The sequence below is a fragment of the Hyperolius riggenbachi genome, chromosome 9, assembly GCF_040937935.1.
Source record: "Hyperolius riggenbachi isolate aHypRig1 chromosome 9, aHypRig1.pri, whole genome shotgun sequence".
Lineage (NCBI taxonomy): Eukaryota > Metazoa > Chordata > Amphibia > Anura > Hyperoliidae > Hyperolius > Hyperolius riggenbachi.
Window position 1 is genome coordinate 162,208,468 of NC_090654.1, and position 19,937 is coordinate 162,228,404.

The 19,937-nt window shown below is 46.8% G+C and overlaps 1 protein-coding gene across 4 annotated transcripts in view; it reads right to left on the reverse strand.

The window, feature by feature from the left end:
• Positions 1-19,937, reverse strand: part of CARD19 (caspase recruitment domain family member 19) — a 100,431-nt gene that overhangs the window by 15,000 nt on the left and 65,494 nt on the right. For 3 of the 4 annotated variants that reach the window (XM_068253636.1, XM_068253637.1, XM_068253635.1), the window contains exon 6: positions 9,615-9,643. In XM_068253636.1, the coding sequence (XP_068109737.1) occupies positions 9,615-9,643 (29 nt within the window). Of the gene's footprint in view, positions 1-9,205; positions 9,644-19,937 lie in introns of those variants that run through there. The other variant, XM_068253638.1, reaches the window with a different exon arrangement.

Genomic DNA, 19,937 nt, shown 5'->3' on the forward strand with positions numbered 1-19,937 from the left:
AGGGCAGTATAGGAACCCCACAAGTGACCCCATTTTAGAAAGAAGACACCCCAAGGTATTCCGTTAGGTGTATGGCGAGTTCATAGAAGATTTTATTTTTTGTCACAAGTTAGTGAAAAATGACACTTTGTGAAAAAAAAACAAAAATCAATTTCCGCTAACTTTTGACAAAAAATAAAATCTTCTATGAACTCGTCATACACCTAACAGAATACATTGGGGTGTCTTTTTTCTAAAATGGGGTCCGTTTCTGGGGTTCCTATACCGCCCTGGCATTTTACGGGCCCAAAACCGTGAGTAGTCTGGAAACCAAATGTCTCAAAATGACTGTTCAGGGGTATAAGCATCTGCAAATTTTGATGACAGGTGGTCTATGAGGGGGCGAATTTTGTGGAACCGGTCATATGCAGGGTGGCCTTTTAGATGACAGGTTGTATTGGGCCTGATCTGATGGATAGAAGTGCTAGGGGGGTGACAGGAGGTGATTGATGGGTGTCTCAGGGGGTGGTTAGAGGGGAAAATAGATGCAATCAATGCACTGGGGAGGTGATCGGAAGGGGGTCTGAGGGGGATCTGAGGGTTTGGCCGAGTGATCAGGAGCCCACACGGGGCAAATTAGGGCCTGATCTGATGGGTAGGTGTGCTAGGGGGTGACAGGAGGTGATTGATGGGTGTCTCAAGGTGTGATTAGAGGGGGGAATAGATGCAAGCAATGCACTGGCGAGGTGATCAGGGCTGGGGCCTGAGGGCATTCTGAGGGTGTGGGCGGGTGATTGAGTGCCCTAGGGGCAGATAGGGGTCTAATCTGATAGGTAGCAGTGACAGGGGGTGATTGATGGGTAATTAGTGGGTGTTTAGGGTAGAGAACAGATATAAACACTGCCCTTGGGAGGTGATCTGACGTCGGATCTGCGGGCGAACTATTGGTGTGGGTGGGTGATCAGATTGCCCGCAAGGGGCAGGTTAGGGGCTGATTGATGAGTGGCAGTGACAGGGGGTGATTGATGGGTGGCAGTGACAGGGGGTGATTGATGGGTGGCAGTGACAGGGGGTGATTGATGGGTGATTGACAGGTGATTGACAGGTGATCAGTGGGTTATTACAGGGAAGAACAGATGTAACTAATGCACTGGCGAATTGATAAGGGGGGGTCTGAGGGCAATCTGAGCGTGTAGGCGGGTGATTGGGTGCCCGCAAGGGGCAGCTTAGGCTCTGATCTGATGGGTAACAGTGACAGGTGGTGATAGGGGGTGATTGATGGGTAATTAGTGGGTGTTTAGAGGAGAGAATAGATGTAAACACTGCGCTTGGGTGGTGATCTGATGTCGGATCTGCGGGCGATCTATTGGTGTGGGTGGGTGATCAGATTGCCCGCAAGGGGCAGGTTAGGGGCTGATTGATGGGTGGCAGTGACAGGGGGCGATTGATGGGTGATTGACAGGTGATCAGGGGGGATAGATGCATACAGTACACAGGGGGGGGGGGGGTCTGGGGGGGGGGGTCTGGGGAGAATCTGAGGGGTGGGGGGGGTGATCAGGAGGGGGCAGTGGGCAGGGGGGGGGGGGAGATAAAAAAAAATAGCGTTGACAGATAGTGACAGGGAGTGATTGATGGGTGATTAGGGGGGTGATTGGGTGCAAACAGGGGTCTGGGGGGTGGGCAGGGGGGGTCTGAGGGGTGCTGTGGGCGATCTGGGGCAGGGGGGGGGAGAAATCAGTGTGCTTGGGTGCAGACTAGGGTGGCTGCAGCCTGCCCTGGTGGTCCCTCGGACACTGGGACCACCAGGGCAGGAGGCAGCCTGTATAATACACTTTGTAAACATTACAAAGTGTATTATACACTTTGTATGCGGCGATCGCAGGGTTAACATCCCGCCGGCGCTTCCGTATAGCCGGCGGGATGTTGCGGCGGGCGAGCGGTGACAGGCGCCGGCGGAGGATCGCGTCACGGATGACGCGATCGCTCCGCCCATGCCCTTAAATGGACCGCCGCCTCTGTGGGTGAGCCGGTCCTTAAGGGCTCCACTTCCCGGCCGCCTCTGTGCGTTAGGCGGTCGGGAAGTGGTTAAAGCAGGAGGAACAGCCATACTTTCCCAGGACAAAAACACACATATAAGTAGATAAATACTAGTTCTACTTGCATAACATACCTATTGTACTGTCCACATTTTGATTTCAGTGAATAGTTTATATAGTAAATAAAGAGAAAACTGTTCCTGGCATTTTCTATTTTTGTTCCCTCTGATTGAACCCAATACTGATGTAATTTCCTCCTCTACTCTTCTTTTTCTCCTAGTAACTGCACTTTCATATCTAGCTTGCTTTTTAAACGTATGTGAGCATAGCATAGATCGTATTTCAGCAGCGCACTTAACTGCCCTCAGCCAATCAGTGAGGAGCAGTAATGTGGGAGGGGTGATGACAAGCTTCCTTTTCATCTGCAATGTACCAAATAGATGAGCCATGCTGACTCAAATAAAATGTATTACAGTAGACACGTTTCTGATTAGATTGCAGTGCCTGCAATGCAGAGGCAGGATACAGGCTGCATAATAAACTCAGAACAGTGGGTAAATGGAATTTGATTTTATGGCTGACAATCCTGCTTTAAAAATAAAACTTGCAATCACAAACGGGATGTGCAAGAATAAGGACAGTCATGATCAAATCATCATAGCTTCAAAGGTCTAACCCTAAAATATTAATCATTTTCACCCTATTTACAAGTACTTGCTTGGAATATTTTGTTAGCCCTTTCAGCAATCATGGTCATATGGCTACCAAGTGTCTTCTCCTGGCACCTGAGTGTATGTAACATTAAAGGTAGCCATACAGTGGTCGATTTGCCATCAGATTCGACCAACAGACAGATCCCTATCTGATCGAATCTGATCAGAGAGGGATCGTATGGCTACCTTTACTGCAAACAGATTGTGAACCGATTTCAGCCTGAAACCGTTCACAATCTGTGGTGGTGGTGGTGCTGCCGCCGCTTCCCCCCGTCCTGCATACATTACCTGCTCCGCCGGCACGACTCCCGGGTCTCCGCTCTTCTTCTCCGCTCTGGTCTGCTCTGGTCTCCGGCATGCTTCCCTTCTTCCTGTCTGGGGGATGTTTAAACAGTAGAGCGCCCTCTACTGTTTAAACTTCCTGCTGGGACAGGAAGAAGGGAAGCATGCCGGAGACCAGACCAGAGCGGAGACGGAGAAGAAGAGCGGAGACATGGGAGTCGCGCCGGCGGAGCAGGTAATGTATGCGGCTCTATTGCGTCGGTCGTCGGGCACTCGAACGCCGCTAGCGATGCGCTCTTTACCCGCGGTCGATCGACGGTTATTTTCCGCACGGCGCGATCGACGGGATCGGACGGAATGGATCGAAATTCGGCGTGTAGCGTGAACGATTGGCAGCAGATTCGATCCCAGTGATCGAATTTGCTGTCGAAACGGCGGCAAATCGGGCCAGAGTATGGCCAGCTTAACTAACAGAGCCCTAGCATTATTTACTTGTATCTTGATCTGCATACTCAAGAGCTAGGAGTCATTTATCAGAATAAGATCAGGCAGCTAAATGGACCACTCAGTTTTGACCATCAACTGCAAAATCATCCTTGGACAAAGCAGACATAAAATGAGGGTTCCAGTTTTTTCAATAATGAACATCCAGATTCAAGCGCAAGAATGTTTGTGACAGGTTATCTTAAAATTCTGCAAGTAACATACCGAGGTCAAGATCCCACTATCCTTGCTGTTCATGTAACTTAACATTTACATTAGACATAAACTCTAAATTGACTGATGTCAAACATGGTTGCATGAAGGTGGCTGGATAAGGGAGCTTTCCAAGCTTTAAATATGATCAGCTTTGCTCTGGGTAAAACATTGCCAGTCTAACATTAGCCCTTTAATAGTGCATTATATGAAGTCTTGTTTCAAGTACCATGTATGAACAATTTTTAAAATAATTTGCACAAATTTACCTTTATGCAAAATAAGGTAAGTAATGCATAGTCGCCAAAAGTCCAACTACTCTTTACCCCACAATAGTGATCACATGACCTACGGTCTCCTTTTTAAACCAATGAACACTGCTAAAGGTGAGTGTTACTCTCATAAAAGTCCCCACTACCTTCTCCATAGGTATATTAATACCTTCCCCAGTCTATTGTGTTATTCCACCTGTATGGAGCATGCTGGTTTGATTGGGTGGGGAGAACCTTGGTCTTCTTCACAAGGAGATAACGTATATGCAATCCAATAAGATACTGTGTACTACTTATTTAGAAGTAATGGTAATACAGTAAGGGTCAGGTGACTTAATTTAGAAGTCTGCCTTATCTCATAATTCAGCTCTTCTTATGTAATTCTCATGAATTTTCTGATTAGTTGAGGTGGCAAATAAGCAATTCATGAGATACATTTAGTGATTTAGTTATTTCACACTGCATACTTAGTTACAGCCAGAAATTGATAGATAGATTGAATAGATTGTATTTGTGTACATGTATGGAAGTCCTCCTGCTTGCGTTGCTGATTACTAATACAGCAAAAGAAAATACCTGGTCTGTATTGAAATATCAGACTGGAAAACACATTTAGTTTGTATAAAGGAGTAAACAAAAATCAAGGTATGGGTTTTAGGGCCACAAGTACAAATCAAATACTATAAAACATAGCTTTTAATTACAATATTCATTACCAGACAGGTACAACAAATGCAATAAAAGTCGATTAGTCACGTGATATTAACATAAGTGGCCTAACGCTTGTTTGACAGCTTTTAGATAAGCCTCTTCTTCAGAGGCACAGCATTGGAATTTTAATAATTTAGGCAAGGGTAGTTAAAAAAACAACTTAAAAACATGGAATCTAGTGTATATATGGATATATCACAGATGCTCCAGGCGTCCTCCTCGTCTGGTTAGCCAAGTGCTGAAATGGTAATAGTGACCGATAGTTAAAGTGGTATAAAGTGGTATCACTTCAGTAGTGATTACTAAGCACACAATCTGCTTAAAGGGACACTGGGGAGTGCCCACATTTCAAAGACTGCACTTACCTGGGGCTTCCTCCAGCCCACCGCAGGCCGAGAGGTCCCCCGGCGTCCTCCTGGCTCCATTCCAAGCGCCTCCGCCGGCCCCTGTTACCGGCGACACCCTGGCCGGGTGTCAGGCCGGCTCTTACTGGATCCTTACATCGCTCGTCATCATGCCGCCCACTACGCCTCATCACGGCGGCCGGCGTAACAGCACTGTGCATGCGCGGTAACCGCGCATGCGCAGACCTGTCATGCCGGCCGGCGTGATGACGAGCGCCGTAAGGATCCAGGTAGAGCCGGCCCGACACCTGGCCAGGGTGTCGCCGGCAGGGGTGCTTGGAAAGGAGCCAGGAGGACGCCGGGGGACCTCTCGGCCTGTGGTGGGCTGGAGGAAGCCCCAGGTAAGTGCAGTCTTTGAAATTTGGGCACTCCCCGGTGTTCCTTTTAAGTACATACAAAGGAGTATTTGTAGCCGTCGGGAGTGTATGTGGCTGTAGAACAATTCTGCAGATCGAGATGGTGTAGTGTGAGTGAGCTGGCAGTGTGTAGAACTACATTATAATGTTAATATCACGTGACATATGGACTTTTATTGCATTTGTTGTACTAGTCTATTAATGAATAGTAGCTACATTTTATAGTACTGTTTTTTGCGCAATTCTCAATTTTACTGGTAGCGCGCCCAGGCTATGCATATGCATAGGTAGAATTTAGTTAGTGTTAGGTCCCCTCCCATGGAGGAAAGACTTCTTCGACAGTGGGAGGGACGAGTACCTAACAAATTGCATGCAAGCTGTTAGTGGAAACTAACATCCTCCAAGTGGTAGACAGGTCATGTGTATGCTCATTGTGTATTTGTATCCCATGAGTGGGGTTTGCACTTTTTTGCAGGTAAGCACTCATCTGTTTTTAAGTAGCGCTGTTCATTTCTTTGCTATGTTTGATTGATTTATTTCTGGTCAGCTGCTCCCACTTAATAGTTTTCCTTTGGTGTATATGCAGAGCCTCTGTTTGGGTTCAAGGTGCGTTTGTAGTCTCTGGGGGGGCTCAGCGCATCTCTGAGCTGAGGCCATTTGGAGGCGGCCTGGTGATGCGCTGATCCCACTTTTTTTGCGCAATTTTATAATACTGTATTTGATTACTACTTGTGGGCTCTAAAGCCCTCACCATGATTTTTCTTTACTCCTTTATGCTGTCTGTGCCTACAGTCGGTTTTAAAAATTGATAGGTGGCTTCAAATTGCAATATACACTGCTCAAAAAAAATAAAGGGAACACTTAAACATCACAATGTAACTCCAAGTCAATCACACTTCTGTGAAATCAAACTGTCCACATAGGTACCAACACTGATTGACAATCAATTTCACATGCTGTTGTGCAAATGGAATAGACAGCAAATGGAAATTATAGCCAATAAGCAAGACATCCCCAATAAAGGAGTGGTTCTGCAGGTGGTAACAACAGACTACATCTCAATTTCTTTGCTTTCTGGCTGATGTTTTGGTCACTTTTGAATACTGGCGGTGCTTTCGCTCTAATGGTAGCATGAGACGGAGTCTACAACCCACACAAGTGGCTCAGGTAGTGCAGCTCATCCAGGACGGCATATCAATGCGAGCTGTGGCAAGAATGTTTGCTGTATCAGTCAGTGTAGTGTCCAGAGCATGGAGGCTCTACCAGGAAATGTGGAGGAGGCCGTAAGAGGGCAACAAGCCAGCACCAGGACTGCCAACTCCACCTTTGTGCAAGGAGGAGCACTGCCAGAGCCCTGCATAATGACAAATGTGCATGTGTCTGCTCAAACAGTCAGAAACAGACTCCATGCGGGTGGTATGAGGGCCTGACATCCATAGGTGGGGGTTGTGCTTACAGCCCAACACCGTGCAGGACGTTTGGCATTTGCCACAGAACACCAAGATTGGCATATTCAACACTGGCACCCTGTGCTCTTCACAGTTGAAAGCAGGTTCACACGTAGCACATGTGACAGATGTGACAGAGTCTGGTGATGACATGGAGAACATTCTGCTTCCTGCAACATCCTTCAGCATGACCGGTTTGGCAGTAGGTCAGTAATGATGTGGGGTGGCATTTCTTTGTGGGGCCGCACAGCCCTCCATGTGCTCACAAGAGATAGCCTGACTGTACTGAGATAAGATCCTCAGACCATTTGTGAGACCATATGCTGGTGTGGTTAGCTCTGGATTCCACCAAATGCAAGACAATGATAGACCTCATGTGGCTGGAGTGTGTCAGCAGATCCTGCAAGACAAAGACATTGATACTATGAACTGGCCCGCCCATTCCCCAGACCTGAATCCAATTGAGCACATCATGTCTCGCTCCATCCACCAAAGCCATGTTGCACCACAGACTGTCCAGGGGTTGGTGGGTGCTTTAGTTCAGGTCTGGGAGGAAATCCCTCAGGAGACCATCCGCAACCTCATCAGGAGCATGGCCAGGCATTGTAGGGAGGTCATACATGCACATGGAGGCCAAACACAATACTGAGCCTCATTTTGACTTGTTTTAAGCTGATTACATCAGCCTGTAGTGTTTTTTTCCACTTTCATTTTGAGTGCGACTCCAAATCAAGGCCTCCATGGGTTGATGAATTTGATTTCCATTGATAATTGTTGTGTGATTTTGTTGTGAGCACATTCAACTATGTATAGAATGAAGTATTTAATAAGAATATTTCGATCATTCAGATCTAGGATGTCTTATTTTTGTGTACCCTTTATATTTTTTTTGAGCAGTGTACTTTTTACCAACATTGCAAAACATTTGTTCAATGCAATAACAGGTATGTAACTTTGACAAATGTGAAAATTTGACTTTGACAAAGAGTGACATTTTACTTTAACAAAGTCACAAACGGTTTTAATAACGAACTGCATTATTGAAGGACCCATTGAAGTCAGCCATGAGCCAGAAAAAGTCTGACTGGCTGTGTTGAGGGCACACTGTAGTGAAATGGATCTGAAGGCTTGTTTTTTTTGTTTGTTTGTTTTTTCTTCATAATCTATGACAAGTTTCTAGCTGTCCTGCTGATTCTGTATCTTTAATACTTTCAGCCATGGACTCAGAGTGAGTATGCACATCTGATGCTATGATTAATGTCTGGCCATATTAGCCCCATTCTTGATTCATGTGTGTGATTCAGACAGTACTGCAGCCAAAAGGATCAGGAAAAACTGCCAGGCAAATTGCATTCTTTAAAAGAAAATAAATATGGAAGCCTCCACATACTTCTCAAACAGTGTCTCTTTCAATAAAAGTATAGTTTTCCCACCATTTTCCCTTATTTATAGTGTGCTTTGGAAGACTGGGGATTTTTCAGATTCTCTGCTTCTTTAATGAATCATTTTGAGTTTAAAGGATAACTGAAGTGAGAGTGATACGGAGGCTACCATATATATTACCTTTTAAGCAATACCAGTTGCCTGACTGTCTTGCTGATCCTCTGCCTCTAATACTTTAAGCCATAGACACTGAACAAGCATGCAGCAGATCAGGTGTTTCTGACATTATTGTCAAATCTGACAAGATTAGCTGCATGCTTGTTTCCGGTGTGATTCAGACACTACTGCAGCCAAATAGATCAGCAGGGCTGCCAGGCAACTAGTATTGTTTAAAAGGAAAAAAAGATGGCATCCTCTTTATTCCTGACATTACAGTTGCCCATTAAAAATATGGCTTTTCTATCTCCAGACACACACATTAACAACAGTGAGATGGCCAGCTGACTAGAGACAGTGCTTAAAGGGAACCTGAACTGAAAAAAATTACAAGAGTTTCACTTACCTGGGGCTTCTACCAGCCCTCCGTAGCCGTTCTGTCCGGCACTGGTCCTCAATAATCCTCTGTTCCCCCGCCGCGGTGCATTTTCGGTTTTGCCGACCACTGCGCCTGCATGGCCCTTCTCACGCGTATCCCCATATGCGTTCATGTCAGATCACAGAACCCTCTTACTGCGCCTGTGCAGGAGGCGTTCACGGACATGAACGCAGACGAGTATACGAGTGGCAAGGGCTGCGCAGGTGCAGTAAAACTGAAACTGCACCACGGCGAGGGAACGGAGGATCATTGAGGACCGGCGCAGGACGGGGCTGGTAGAAGCCCCAGGTAAGTGAAACTCTTGTAATTCTTTACAGTTAAGGTTCTCTTTAAAACATTTGAAGCTGATAACTTTTGAAGGGCAAACATTTTTGTAAAATTATTCCTGTATAACACTCGGCCCAATAAAAACTCAATGGCTTGCCCATGAACAGTTTAGATCCACTTCAAGAACAGTCCAAAAAGCAAAGATGTGCAGTAATCCACAGCTATAAATGACATCTCAGAATTCAGTGTATTCCGTTCAAGGATAGCTGGCTTGTAATTTATTGCTGTGTGATACTGCGCATGGCTGTTTGTAGTTTAAAAGGCCCTATTCTTTGGAATATGTAGTGCATTTCAAGTACGGTATGTAACACAAATGTTGCAGCATTCAACAGCTAATTGCAGCCTCCTCCAGGTAGGATATCAGGATATTTCTGATCTGTCGTCCAAACCCAAGGGCAGAATATCCAAATACCTTTTTGGCAGCACCAGATGACTTTATCTCTAAAATAAAAGAAAAGTCAGTTATCACAATCTCCAAAATGAAAACTCTTCACAGGTATATTGAACCTAAACTCTACATATACAATAAATATATATCCTTTTACATGGTTCCTTCGACACTGTTCCCCACAATTATTAATGACCTACTAGATGCAGTAGAAAGCAATGTTGCTATTTTTGCAGATGATACAAAATTGTGCAGAATCACCAACTCTCAGGAAGATAGTGACATATTGCAACAGGATCTGGAGAGGATGGCTATATGGGCACATAAATGGCAGATAAAATTCAATGTTGAAAAATGTAAAGTCATGCATTTTGGTCGTACCAATGGTCTAGCACCATACAAAATAAATGGGATACAGTTGGGGACATCAAACTTGGAGAAGGACTTAAAAGTACTCATTGACAACAAGTTAAATAATCGTATTCAATGCTGTGATGGATTGCGGAGAAACCGCCGCGTGTTCTGACAGTGAGGCGGCGGTGTCCGCGCACAGAGCGGCGGTTTCCCCGCAGCAACATGCGTCTGGTTTGTCTGGACCTAGTAGTGCACACAGATGGAGAGCTATGCGCGCCGCAAGACAGGCTCTTTATGCCAATAGGAGAAGGGTCAGCTGATCAAGGCGTTCAGCTGATCCCAGCCCAGCAGGTGATTGGTTGATGGGAGCTGGGCGGCGCTGTGGAGCGCTTTGCTATATATATATCTCTTGCTGTTCAGTTGCTGGTTGTCTGGCGTTGCGAATACCTATGTGTTAGCACTCAGACCTTAGTCAGATCCTTCAGTGTGGTGGAACCAGGTGGACCTGGGAATCCACACTTAGCCAGTTTACTGTGTATTATCTGTGTTATTCTCTAAGCATAGTTCCAGGGTGTAGAGACCACGGACCTCACACCCAGACTAGGAATACTGTGTATTATCTGTGTTATTCTCTAAGCATAGTTCCAGGGTGTAGAGACCACGGACCTCACATCCCAGCCTAGGAATACTGTATATCATCTGTGTTATTCCTTAGACCAGTTCCTGGGTGTAGAGACCACGGACCTCACACCCAGACTAGGGAACTTGTTATACATCAGACTAGTTCCAGGGTGTAGAGACCACGAACCTCACACCCAGACTAGGCATTGTTTGATATCTGTTATGACCTATTGCTTTCCTGACTACTCCTCTGATCTCCGATTCGGTACCTTGCATATCTGATATTCCGTTGCCAATCCCTGCTTGCCTTGGATACCGAATCAGCCTTCTGTCTTTGTACTTTGTCTGTCCGTGTGTTGCCGACCCGGCCTGCCCGACCTTCCTGACTGTCACCCACCCATAGGGTGCCCAGTCCTCCTGCAGGGGTCTCCTGCTCCGCTGAGGGGGCACTGCTGCAAAATCCGTCAGGGACTCCCCATCCAGGAGCCCTTGACTGCAGTAGAGTCTTTCTCTACTTATTGGACCACCTGCTACCCCGGTGGTCCAATGCTTACTGTTGCACCAAACACTTACACGCTTCAGGTGTCTAGAGGTTAGTTATATACTTGGATTATTGGCGATTCTGCAGATCCTCAATAATCAGGTATATCTGTATTCTTGGGGATACTGCAGATCGCCAAGAATCAGATTCTCTCTGGTTGCTGACACCTATCGTTACAGAACGCCAGACCAAAACAATATGGACGCACTTAGCAGTCGTCTTGACGCGCTCACCACCTCGGTGGAAAATCTCATCAGAGTGATGGACGGTCAGCAGGCCCAGATCTCTGCTTTATCTGGGTCACTACAAGTCCTTCAGACGACTGAATTTAGTGCGATCCCCTCCAGTTACAGACTTAAGAATGTCTGTACCTGAAAAGTTTTCTGGCCATAGATCTGACTTTCAGAATTTTAAGAATCGTGTAATGTCATATTTTGAATTGAGGCCTAATCTGTCAGGAACAAAGGCACAGAGAATTATCTTTATTAAGACCTTACTCTCAGGGGATGCACAGACCTGGGCGTATAATTTAGCATCTGGGCATGAAGCACTCAGGTCAGTTGAGGAGTTTTTTAAATCCATGGCCATAATTTATGATGATCCAGACATTGCCTCTACCGCTGAGCGGAAGTTGAAGACCTTGCGCCAAGGCAAGGATCCAGTGGAGGTTTATGCAGCTGAGTTCAGGAAGTGGTCGGTGTCGGCTAGGTGGGGGGCTTTTGCGTTGCTGGATTGTTTTCTATCAGGGTTATCAGACGCAGTCTCTGGATTGATGTTGGGATACCCTGAACCGAAAACCATTGAGGAAGCAATCTCTTTGGCAGTACAGGTAGATCGTCGATTATGACATCAAAAACAAACCCGTGGTAAGGACAGGATCAGATATGTCTCCTATGCCACTCCTCCACCTGCCTCACCGCCACCTGAGCCAATGCAAATTGGTCAGTCCAAATTGACGCGGTCAGAGAGGAATCGCAGGAAGACAGAACAGCTCTGTTTATACTGTGCAGAGGAGGGTCATAGAGTGCAGAATTGTCCCAAGAAGTCGGGAAACGCGGCCGCCTAGGAGTAGTTAGAGTTAATACCCTAGGTGCGCAGTCTTTACCTCTGCATAACAATCGCCTGCTACTTCCCTGTTCGGTCACATGGGAAAGTCAGACTGTTTCCACGGAAGCTTTCATTGATTCCGGTTCAGCGGCTAATTTTATAGATTACGAGTTTGGTAAAAAATTGGGAATACCCATGCTCCCCTTGGATCAACCGATCCTGGTCACTGCTGTAGATGACTCTCCTCTGCAGAGTAGACACCCCTTATCCCGTACTCCAAGTTTGCAACTCAGGGTGGGGGTATTACATGGGGAGAATCTGCAATTTCTGGTTTTGCATATGGCAACCTCTACCATCATTCTTGGCATGCCCTGGTTACAAATTCACTCGCCTCAGATAGACTGGGTTTCAGGTCAGCTAACGAGCTGGTCATCCCATTGTTATCATCATTGTTTAGCGAAAGTAACCATGGGTAATACCAACATTCAGGTTGAAGGTGTACCGAGACAATACGCAGAATTTGCTGACGTCTTCTGTCCAAAGTCAGCGGACAAACTTCCCCCCCCCATCGTGCCTTCGACTGTCCCATCGATCTGAGATCTGGTTGTATGCCGCCCAGGGGTCATCTTTATAACCTCTCTGGGCCGGAGAAACTAGCTATGCAGGAATACATCAGGGAAAACTTGGCGAAAGGGTTCATCCGTCCCTCTCGTTCACCAGCAGGGGCAGGTTTCTTTTTTGTAAAGAAAAAAGACGGAGGCCTCCGTCCTTGTATTGATCATCGAGGCCTGAATAAGATCACAGTGAAAAAACGCTACCCTTTGCCATTGATTGACGATTTGTTCACGCAGGTGACCAACGCCAAGATTTTTTCCAAGCTAGATCTCAGAGGTGCATACAATCTAGTCCGCATCAGGGATGGTGACGAATGGAAGACGGCCTTCAACACACCCGACGGGCATTACGAGTACCTGGTGATGCCCTTCGGGTTGTGCAACGCACCGGCCGTCTTCCAGGAGTTAATTAATGAGGTGTTCAGGGAAGTGTTGGGCAAGTTTGTTCTGGTCTACTTGGATGATATACTAATCTTTTCGTCCAATCTATCTGAACATCGCCAGCATGTCAGATGGGTATTAAAGAGGTTAAGACAGAATCAACTTTATGCCAAACTGGAGAAATGCCTCTTTGAGGGAGAGTCAGTAGCCTTCTTAGGGTACATTATCTCCACTTCTGGTCTCTCGATGGACCCAGGGAAAGTTTCTGCTGTCCTGGAGTGGCCTCAGCCTGTGGGGCTGAAGGCACTTCAGAGATTCCTGGGGTTTGCCAATTACTACAGAAGGTTCATTAAGGGGTACTCTACTATCATCTCCCCTCTCACCAGTCTCACCAGAAAAGGGGCTGACACTCATCACTGGTCACCAGAGGCTCATGCGGCCTTTTCGACTCTAAAGAAACTGTTTTGCTCTGCCCCGATACTAAGGCATGTTGACGTCGCCTTTCCCTTCATCGTAGATGTTGATGCCTCAGAGGTGGGGGTGGAAGCTGTGTTGTCCCAGAGGTCAGGCTTGCAGGGCAAGCTGCACCCATGTGCCTACTTTTCTCGCAGATTTTCACCCGCCGAGAAAAACTATGACATCGGCAACCGGGAGCTCTTGGCCATCAAATTAGCTTTTGAGGAATGGCGACACTGGTTAGAGGGTGCAGAACACATTATCACAGTTTATACAGATCACAAGAATTTGGAGTATATTGAGGGGGCTAAGAGACTTAGCCCTCGTCAGGCCCGGTGGTCCCTGTTTTTTGCAAGATTTAGATTTGTAATCACGTATACTCCCGGAAATAAGAATATCAAGGCCGATGCCCTCTCCAGGTGTTTTGAGCCCGAGTCAGTGCAGCCTGCAGCCCCTGAGACCATCCTACCCCCAAAGGTAGTTTTGGCAGCCACTGAGACATGGAGAGATTAGACAGCCACTTTGAGTCCCTACCAACAGGATGTTCCAGAGGGGAAGCCTGAGGGGGTCATGTTTGTGCCACTGCCTTTCCGCTTACAAATCCTGCAATTCTTTCATTCCCACAAGAATGCTGGTCATCCTGGAGCCACCAGAACTCAGGATCTATTAGCTAGATGTGCCTGGTGGCCTACTTAAGCTACAGATTGTAAGGAATTTGTAAGAGAGTGTGCGGTATGTGTGAGGAGTAAGCCCTCTCGTCAGGCCCCCGTTGGCACTTTACAGTCCTTGCCAGTCCCCAATGAACCTTGGACTCATATTTCCATGGATTTTGTGGGTGAACTCCCTCGGTCTGAAGGCAAGTCGGTCATTTGGGTGGTAGTGGACCGTTTCAGTAAGATGGCACACTTTGTCCCTCTGAAAGGACTCCCATCGGCCCAGGAATTGGCTGATCTCTTAATCCAGCACATCTTCCGGCTGCATGGCATTCCGGAAAATGTAGTGTCAGGTCGGGGAGTCCAATTTGTTTAAAAATTTTGGAGGGCCTTTTGCCATCAATTAGACATGGAACTCGCGTTCTCATCAGGCTATCACCCACAGACCAACAGTCAGACCGAGAGAGTTAACCAATCTCTGGAACAGTTCCTCAGGTGTTATGTTGATGATGTGCAAACCGATTGGGTAAAGTTTTTGCCGTTTGCAGAGTTTGCGCACAACAACCTGAAGAGCTCTTCTTCTGGGTTCTCCCCATTCCAGGTGGTGTCAGGGAGATCACTTAAGTTTGCTCCTTTGCCGGTGGCATCTACTCCTTTTCCAGCTCTGGAGGATTGGCAAAGGGCCTCGAAAGAGATTTGGGGAATGGTTAAAAGGAACCTAGGGAAAGCTTTCCAAACCCAGAAGAAGCAGGCAGATAAACATCGGTCTGTAGAGTGGAGATTCTCTCCAGGAGATTTGGTGTGGGTGTCCACTCGTCACTTGGCCTTAACCTCCCTGGCGGTTAATTTTTTTTGCCAAATAGGCAAAAATCCTTTTTTTTTATTTTTTTTTGTTTCATGTAAAGCTACCAGAGTGGTAGCTACATGAAACACCACTAGAGGGCGCATGTGTCCCTCTAGTGCGATCGTCGCCGGGATCAATAGCAAACAGGGGAACGCGTATATAACGCGCTCCCGTTTGGCTTCTCCTGTCGCCATGGCGACGATCGGAATGACGTCATGGACGTCAGCCGACGTCCTGACGTCAAACGCCTCCGATCCAGCCCATAGCGCTGCCCGGAACTCATTGGTCCGGGCAGCGCAGGGCTCTGGCGGGGGGGCCTCTTCTGCCGCTGCGGGCGATCGCCGCAGAGCGGCGGCGATCAAGCTGTACGCGCGGCTAGCAAGGGGCTGAGATATCTTCCTGCGCGGCATAGCCCGAGCTCAGCTCGGGCTTGCCGCCAGGAAGGTTAAAGTAATTGTCACCCAAGCTGGGTCCTAAGTTTATAGGACCTTTTCCAGTGGCCAAGAAAATCAATAATGTCACGTATGCTATTGATCTCCCAGCCAGTATGAAAGGTGTGAGATCATTCCATGTGTCCCTGTTAAAGCCGGCAGTACAGGTGGACTCCTCTCCCCCCTCCCCCGTGTTGGTGGATGACCAACCAGAGTATGAGATTGAAAATATTCTGGATTCTCGCCTGGTGCAGAATTCTGTGCAGTATCTGGTCCACTGGAAGGGATATGGCATAGAGGAGAGATCTTGGGTGCCAGATTGTCGCATGCATGCGGAAGAATTAAAGAAAGAGTTCCATGACTTACATCCTGGGAAGCCTGGTGGAGAGTGTCCGGAGTCCACTCCTCGGGGGGGGGGGGGGGGGGGGGGAGTACTGTGATGGATTGCGGAGAAACCGCCACGTGTTCTGACAGTGAGGCGGCGGTGTCCGCGCACAGAGCGGTGGTTTCCCCGCAGCAACATGCGTCTGGTTTGTCTGAACCTAGTAGTGCACACAGATGGAGAGCTACGCGCGCGCCGCAAGACAGGCTCTTTATGCCAATAGGAGAAGGGTCAGCTGATCGAGGCGGTCAGCTGATCCCAGCCCAGCAGGTGATTGGTTGATGGGAGCTGGGCGGTGCTGTGGAGCGCGTTGCTATATATATCTCTTGCTGTTCAGTTGCTGGTTGTCTGGAGTTGCGAATACCTATGTGTTAGCACTCAGACCTCAGTCAGATCCTTCAGTGTGGTGGAACCAAGTGGACCTGGGAATCCACACTTAGCCAGTTTACTGTGTATTATCTGTGTTATTCTCTAAGCATAGTTCCAGGGTGTAGAGACCATGGACCTCATACCCAGACTATGAATACTGTGTATTATCTGTGTTATTCTCTAAGCATAGTTCCAGGGTGTAGAGACCATGGACCTCACACCTCAGGCTAGGAATACTGTGTATCATCTGTGTTATTCTCTAAGCATAGTTCCAGGGTGTAGAGACCATGGACCTCACACCCAGACTAGGAATACTGTGTATTATCTGTGTTATTCTCTAAGCATAGTTTCAGGGTGTAGAGACCACGGACCTCACATCCCAGACTAGGAATACTGTATATCATCTGTGTTATTCCTTAGACCAGTTCCAGGGTGTAGAGACCACGGACCTCACACCCCAGACTAGGAATACTGTATATCATCTGTGTAATTCCTTAGACTAGTTCCTGGGTGTAGAGACCACAGACCTCACACCCAGACTAGGGAACTTGTTATACATCAGACTAGTTCCAGGGTGTAGAGACCACGGACCTCACACCCAGACTAGGCATTGTTTGATATCTGTTATGACCTATTGCTTTCCTGACTACTCCTCTGATCTCCGATTCGGTACCTTGCATATCTGATATTCCGTTGCCAAACCCTGCTTGCCTTGGATACCGAATCAGCCTTCTGTCTTTGTTCTTTGTCTGTCCGTGTGTTGCCGACCCGGCCTGCCCGACCTTCCTGACTGTCACCCACCCATAGGGTGCCCAGTCCTCCTGCAGGGGTCCCCTGCTCAGCAAAGGGGGCACTGCTGCAAAATCAGTCAGGGACTCCCCATCCAGGAGCCCTTGACTGCAGTAGAATCTTTATCTACTTATTGGACCACCTGCTACCCCGGTGGTCCAATGCTTACTGTTGCACCAAACACTTACACGCTTCAGGTGTCTAGAGGTTAGTTATATACTTGGATTATTGGCGATTCTGCAGATCCTCAATAATCAGGTATATCTGTATTCTTGGGGATACTGAAGATTGCCAAGAATCAGATTCTCTCTGGTTGCTGACACCTATCGTTACAAATGCCAAGCCAAAGCAGCTAAAGCAAATAAAATTTTGGGATGCATTAAAAAGGGAAATAAAAACTCGAGATGCTAGCATAATATTGCCCCTGTTTAACTCTCTAGTGAGGCCACATCAGGAATATGGAATTCAGTTCTGGGCACCACATTACAGGAAAGATATTGCAGTTTTAGAGCAGGTGCAGTGACGAGCAACAAAATTGATATGTGGGATGGAAGGTCTCACTTACCAATAAACTGGGTTTATTTAGTCTAGAGAAAAGACGTCTTAGAGGGGATCTAATTAACATGTATAAATACATTAGAGGGCAATATAAAAGCTTGGCAGATTTTTGTCCCTAGGCCTTCTCAAAGGACTAGAGGACATTAGGCTTGATTCACAAAGCAGTGCTAACTGTTAGCACGCTTGTGAAAAGCCACTTAGCACGCCTAAACATATTTTGCGCACGTTAATTAGCACTCACGCGCTAAGTTTAGCGCTACCTGGTGCACGCAAAACATCACACCCGGGCGCACTGGATGCGCCCTAAACATTGCACCCATGCGACGTTTAGGGCGCATCCAATGCGCCGGTTTGGGCCCATTGGGTGCGCTGTTTGTTTCACGCGCACTAGGCAGTGCTAAACGTAGCACGCAAACGCGAAACTTAGCGCGCAAACTGATTTAGCTTGGTGCGTGCTAACTACTTCGCACCCTAGTTAGCACGCCTAAAGTCTTTAGGCGTGCTAACTAGGTTAGCACCGCTTTGTGAATCAGGCCCATGATCTGTGCATGGAGGAAAAACGTTTTAGTCATTTATTTAGGAAAGGGTTCTTTACAGTAAGAGTGATTAAGATGTGGAATGCATTGCCACAGGAAGTAGTTATGGGAAAATCTATATCTGCATTTAAAGTGGGCTTAGATGCTTCCTTGCGTTGAAAGACATCCATGGCTACAATTACTAGGTAATGCCTAGTGATGTTGATCCAGGGATTTTATCTGATTGCCATCTGGAGTCGGGAAAGAATTTTTTCCACTTTGGGGCTAATTGGACCATGCCTTGTAAGGGTTTTTCGCCTTCCTCTGGATCAACAAGGATATGTGAGGGAGCTGGCTGGTGTTGTACTTTGTTCTCTGGTTGAACTCGATGGACGTATGTCTTTTTTCAACCCAAATAACTATGTAACTATGGTGAGAAAAGGGGTCTTTGCCTCCAGTGGGAAGGTGTGTATTTGTTACAAAAGGTACTCATTGGTGCCAGTTGTCTACACAGAGGGCTAAAGCACATGGAAAATGTAGTGATATTCTACGCTTTGTGTAAAAATAACTAGACACCAATTTCCTTCAAAATGAATCCACAGAACATAATATTGTATACAGTTCCTGTCTAACTGACCATCAGCAATGAACAGTGCCTGGCCTAACCTGTTGCTGGGTGCTACTCTGCATATATTTCCATACAGTAAGTACTGCATAATCTCATTACAGCATGCCCATAGGTGTTAAATCTATGCGCAGACTGCTATATGCATAGATCTAAGCCTGAGGAGGGGTGTACTGACGCATGCTTCTACCAGAGGCGCTTTAACCAATAGACCACCGAGGCGGTGGCTTGGAGCGCTTTGATGGGGAAAGGCGCAATAAATTACTGTCAGTCCAAGGGGAACAAGAATTCATGTCCTTAAAGACTGTTGTAAGGGACTGGAGAGAAATAGCCTTCTGCTCTCTTCACAATTGTTTGAATGAATCCATCTGCTTAGTCTCTGATAAAGAATCATTCAGAGTTCAGATTTATAGACACTCCCTAAGAAGAAGGTGTCTGGTTTATAGCTGTTCTCTGCCCCTCCACCCGAGCCTGAGTGACTGACAATTAAGGGTATGTAGAGAAACAGTTTTCTGCTCTCACAAGTGTTCTATTGAATGCATCTGATAAGGATTCATAGAAAGATTTGAGATAGTCCCTCACTATTCAGTGTACAGTGCCCTACCCCCAAATGCTGTGGAAGTCTGCAGAGTGAGACAAACAGTAAGCTTTGCAGACAGCCCTGTGTTTTGCTAGAATGTCAGGCATGCCTAGGTGTCAAGATGATCACCATGACAAGCTATGGAGCAGTAGGATCATCTGATCCTCTCCCCTCTCTGGGACACACAGGCTGCACTTGTACCTGAAATCACAAGGACAGTGTTTGAAAGGCGAAATGGGCACAGTGGGGGATGCAGGTTTTGTCTTTCATTGTGAGTGAGTGAATAGGAGGGAAAGCATCTAAAGCTCAAACAATGCTAGTGGACATGTACCTAATGTGTGCACTTACATCCATCACTACTTATATTTGAGGCTGGCATAATAATGTATTTTTATTAATGCTGTTTGCCCTCTCTCTGATGCTAGGTACCCACCTCAAGATTTTTCCAACGATTTTCCCGACGTCCATCAATTTTTGTTCTGAGCAACAAGTGGTCATTTACGCAACATCGCGACATGGGTACAGGTGCATGATCACATAAACATTGCTTAGCTTTGTGTGGTGATAAATGACCGCCACTGTGGAAC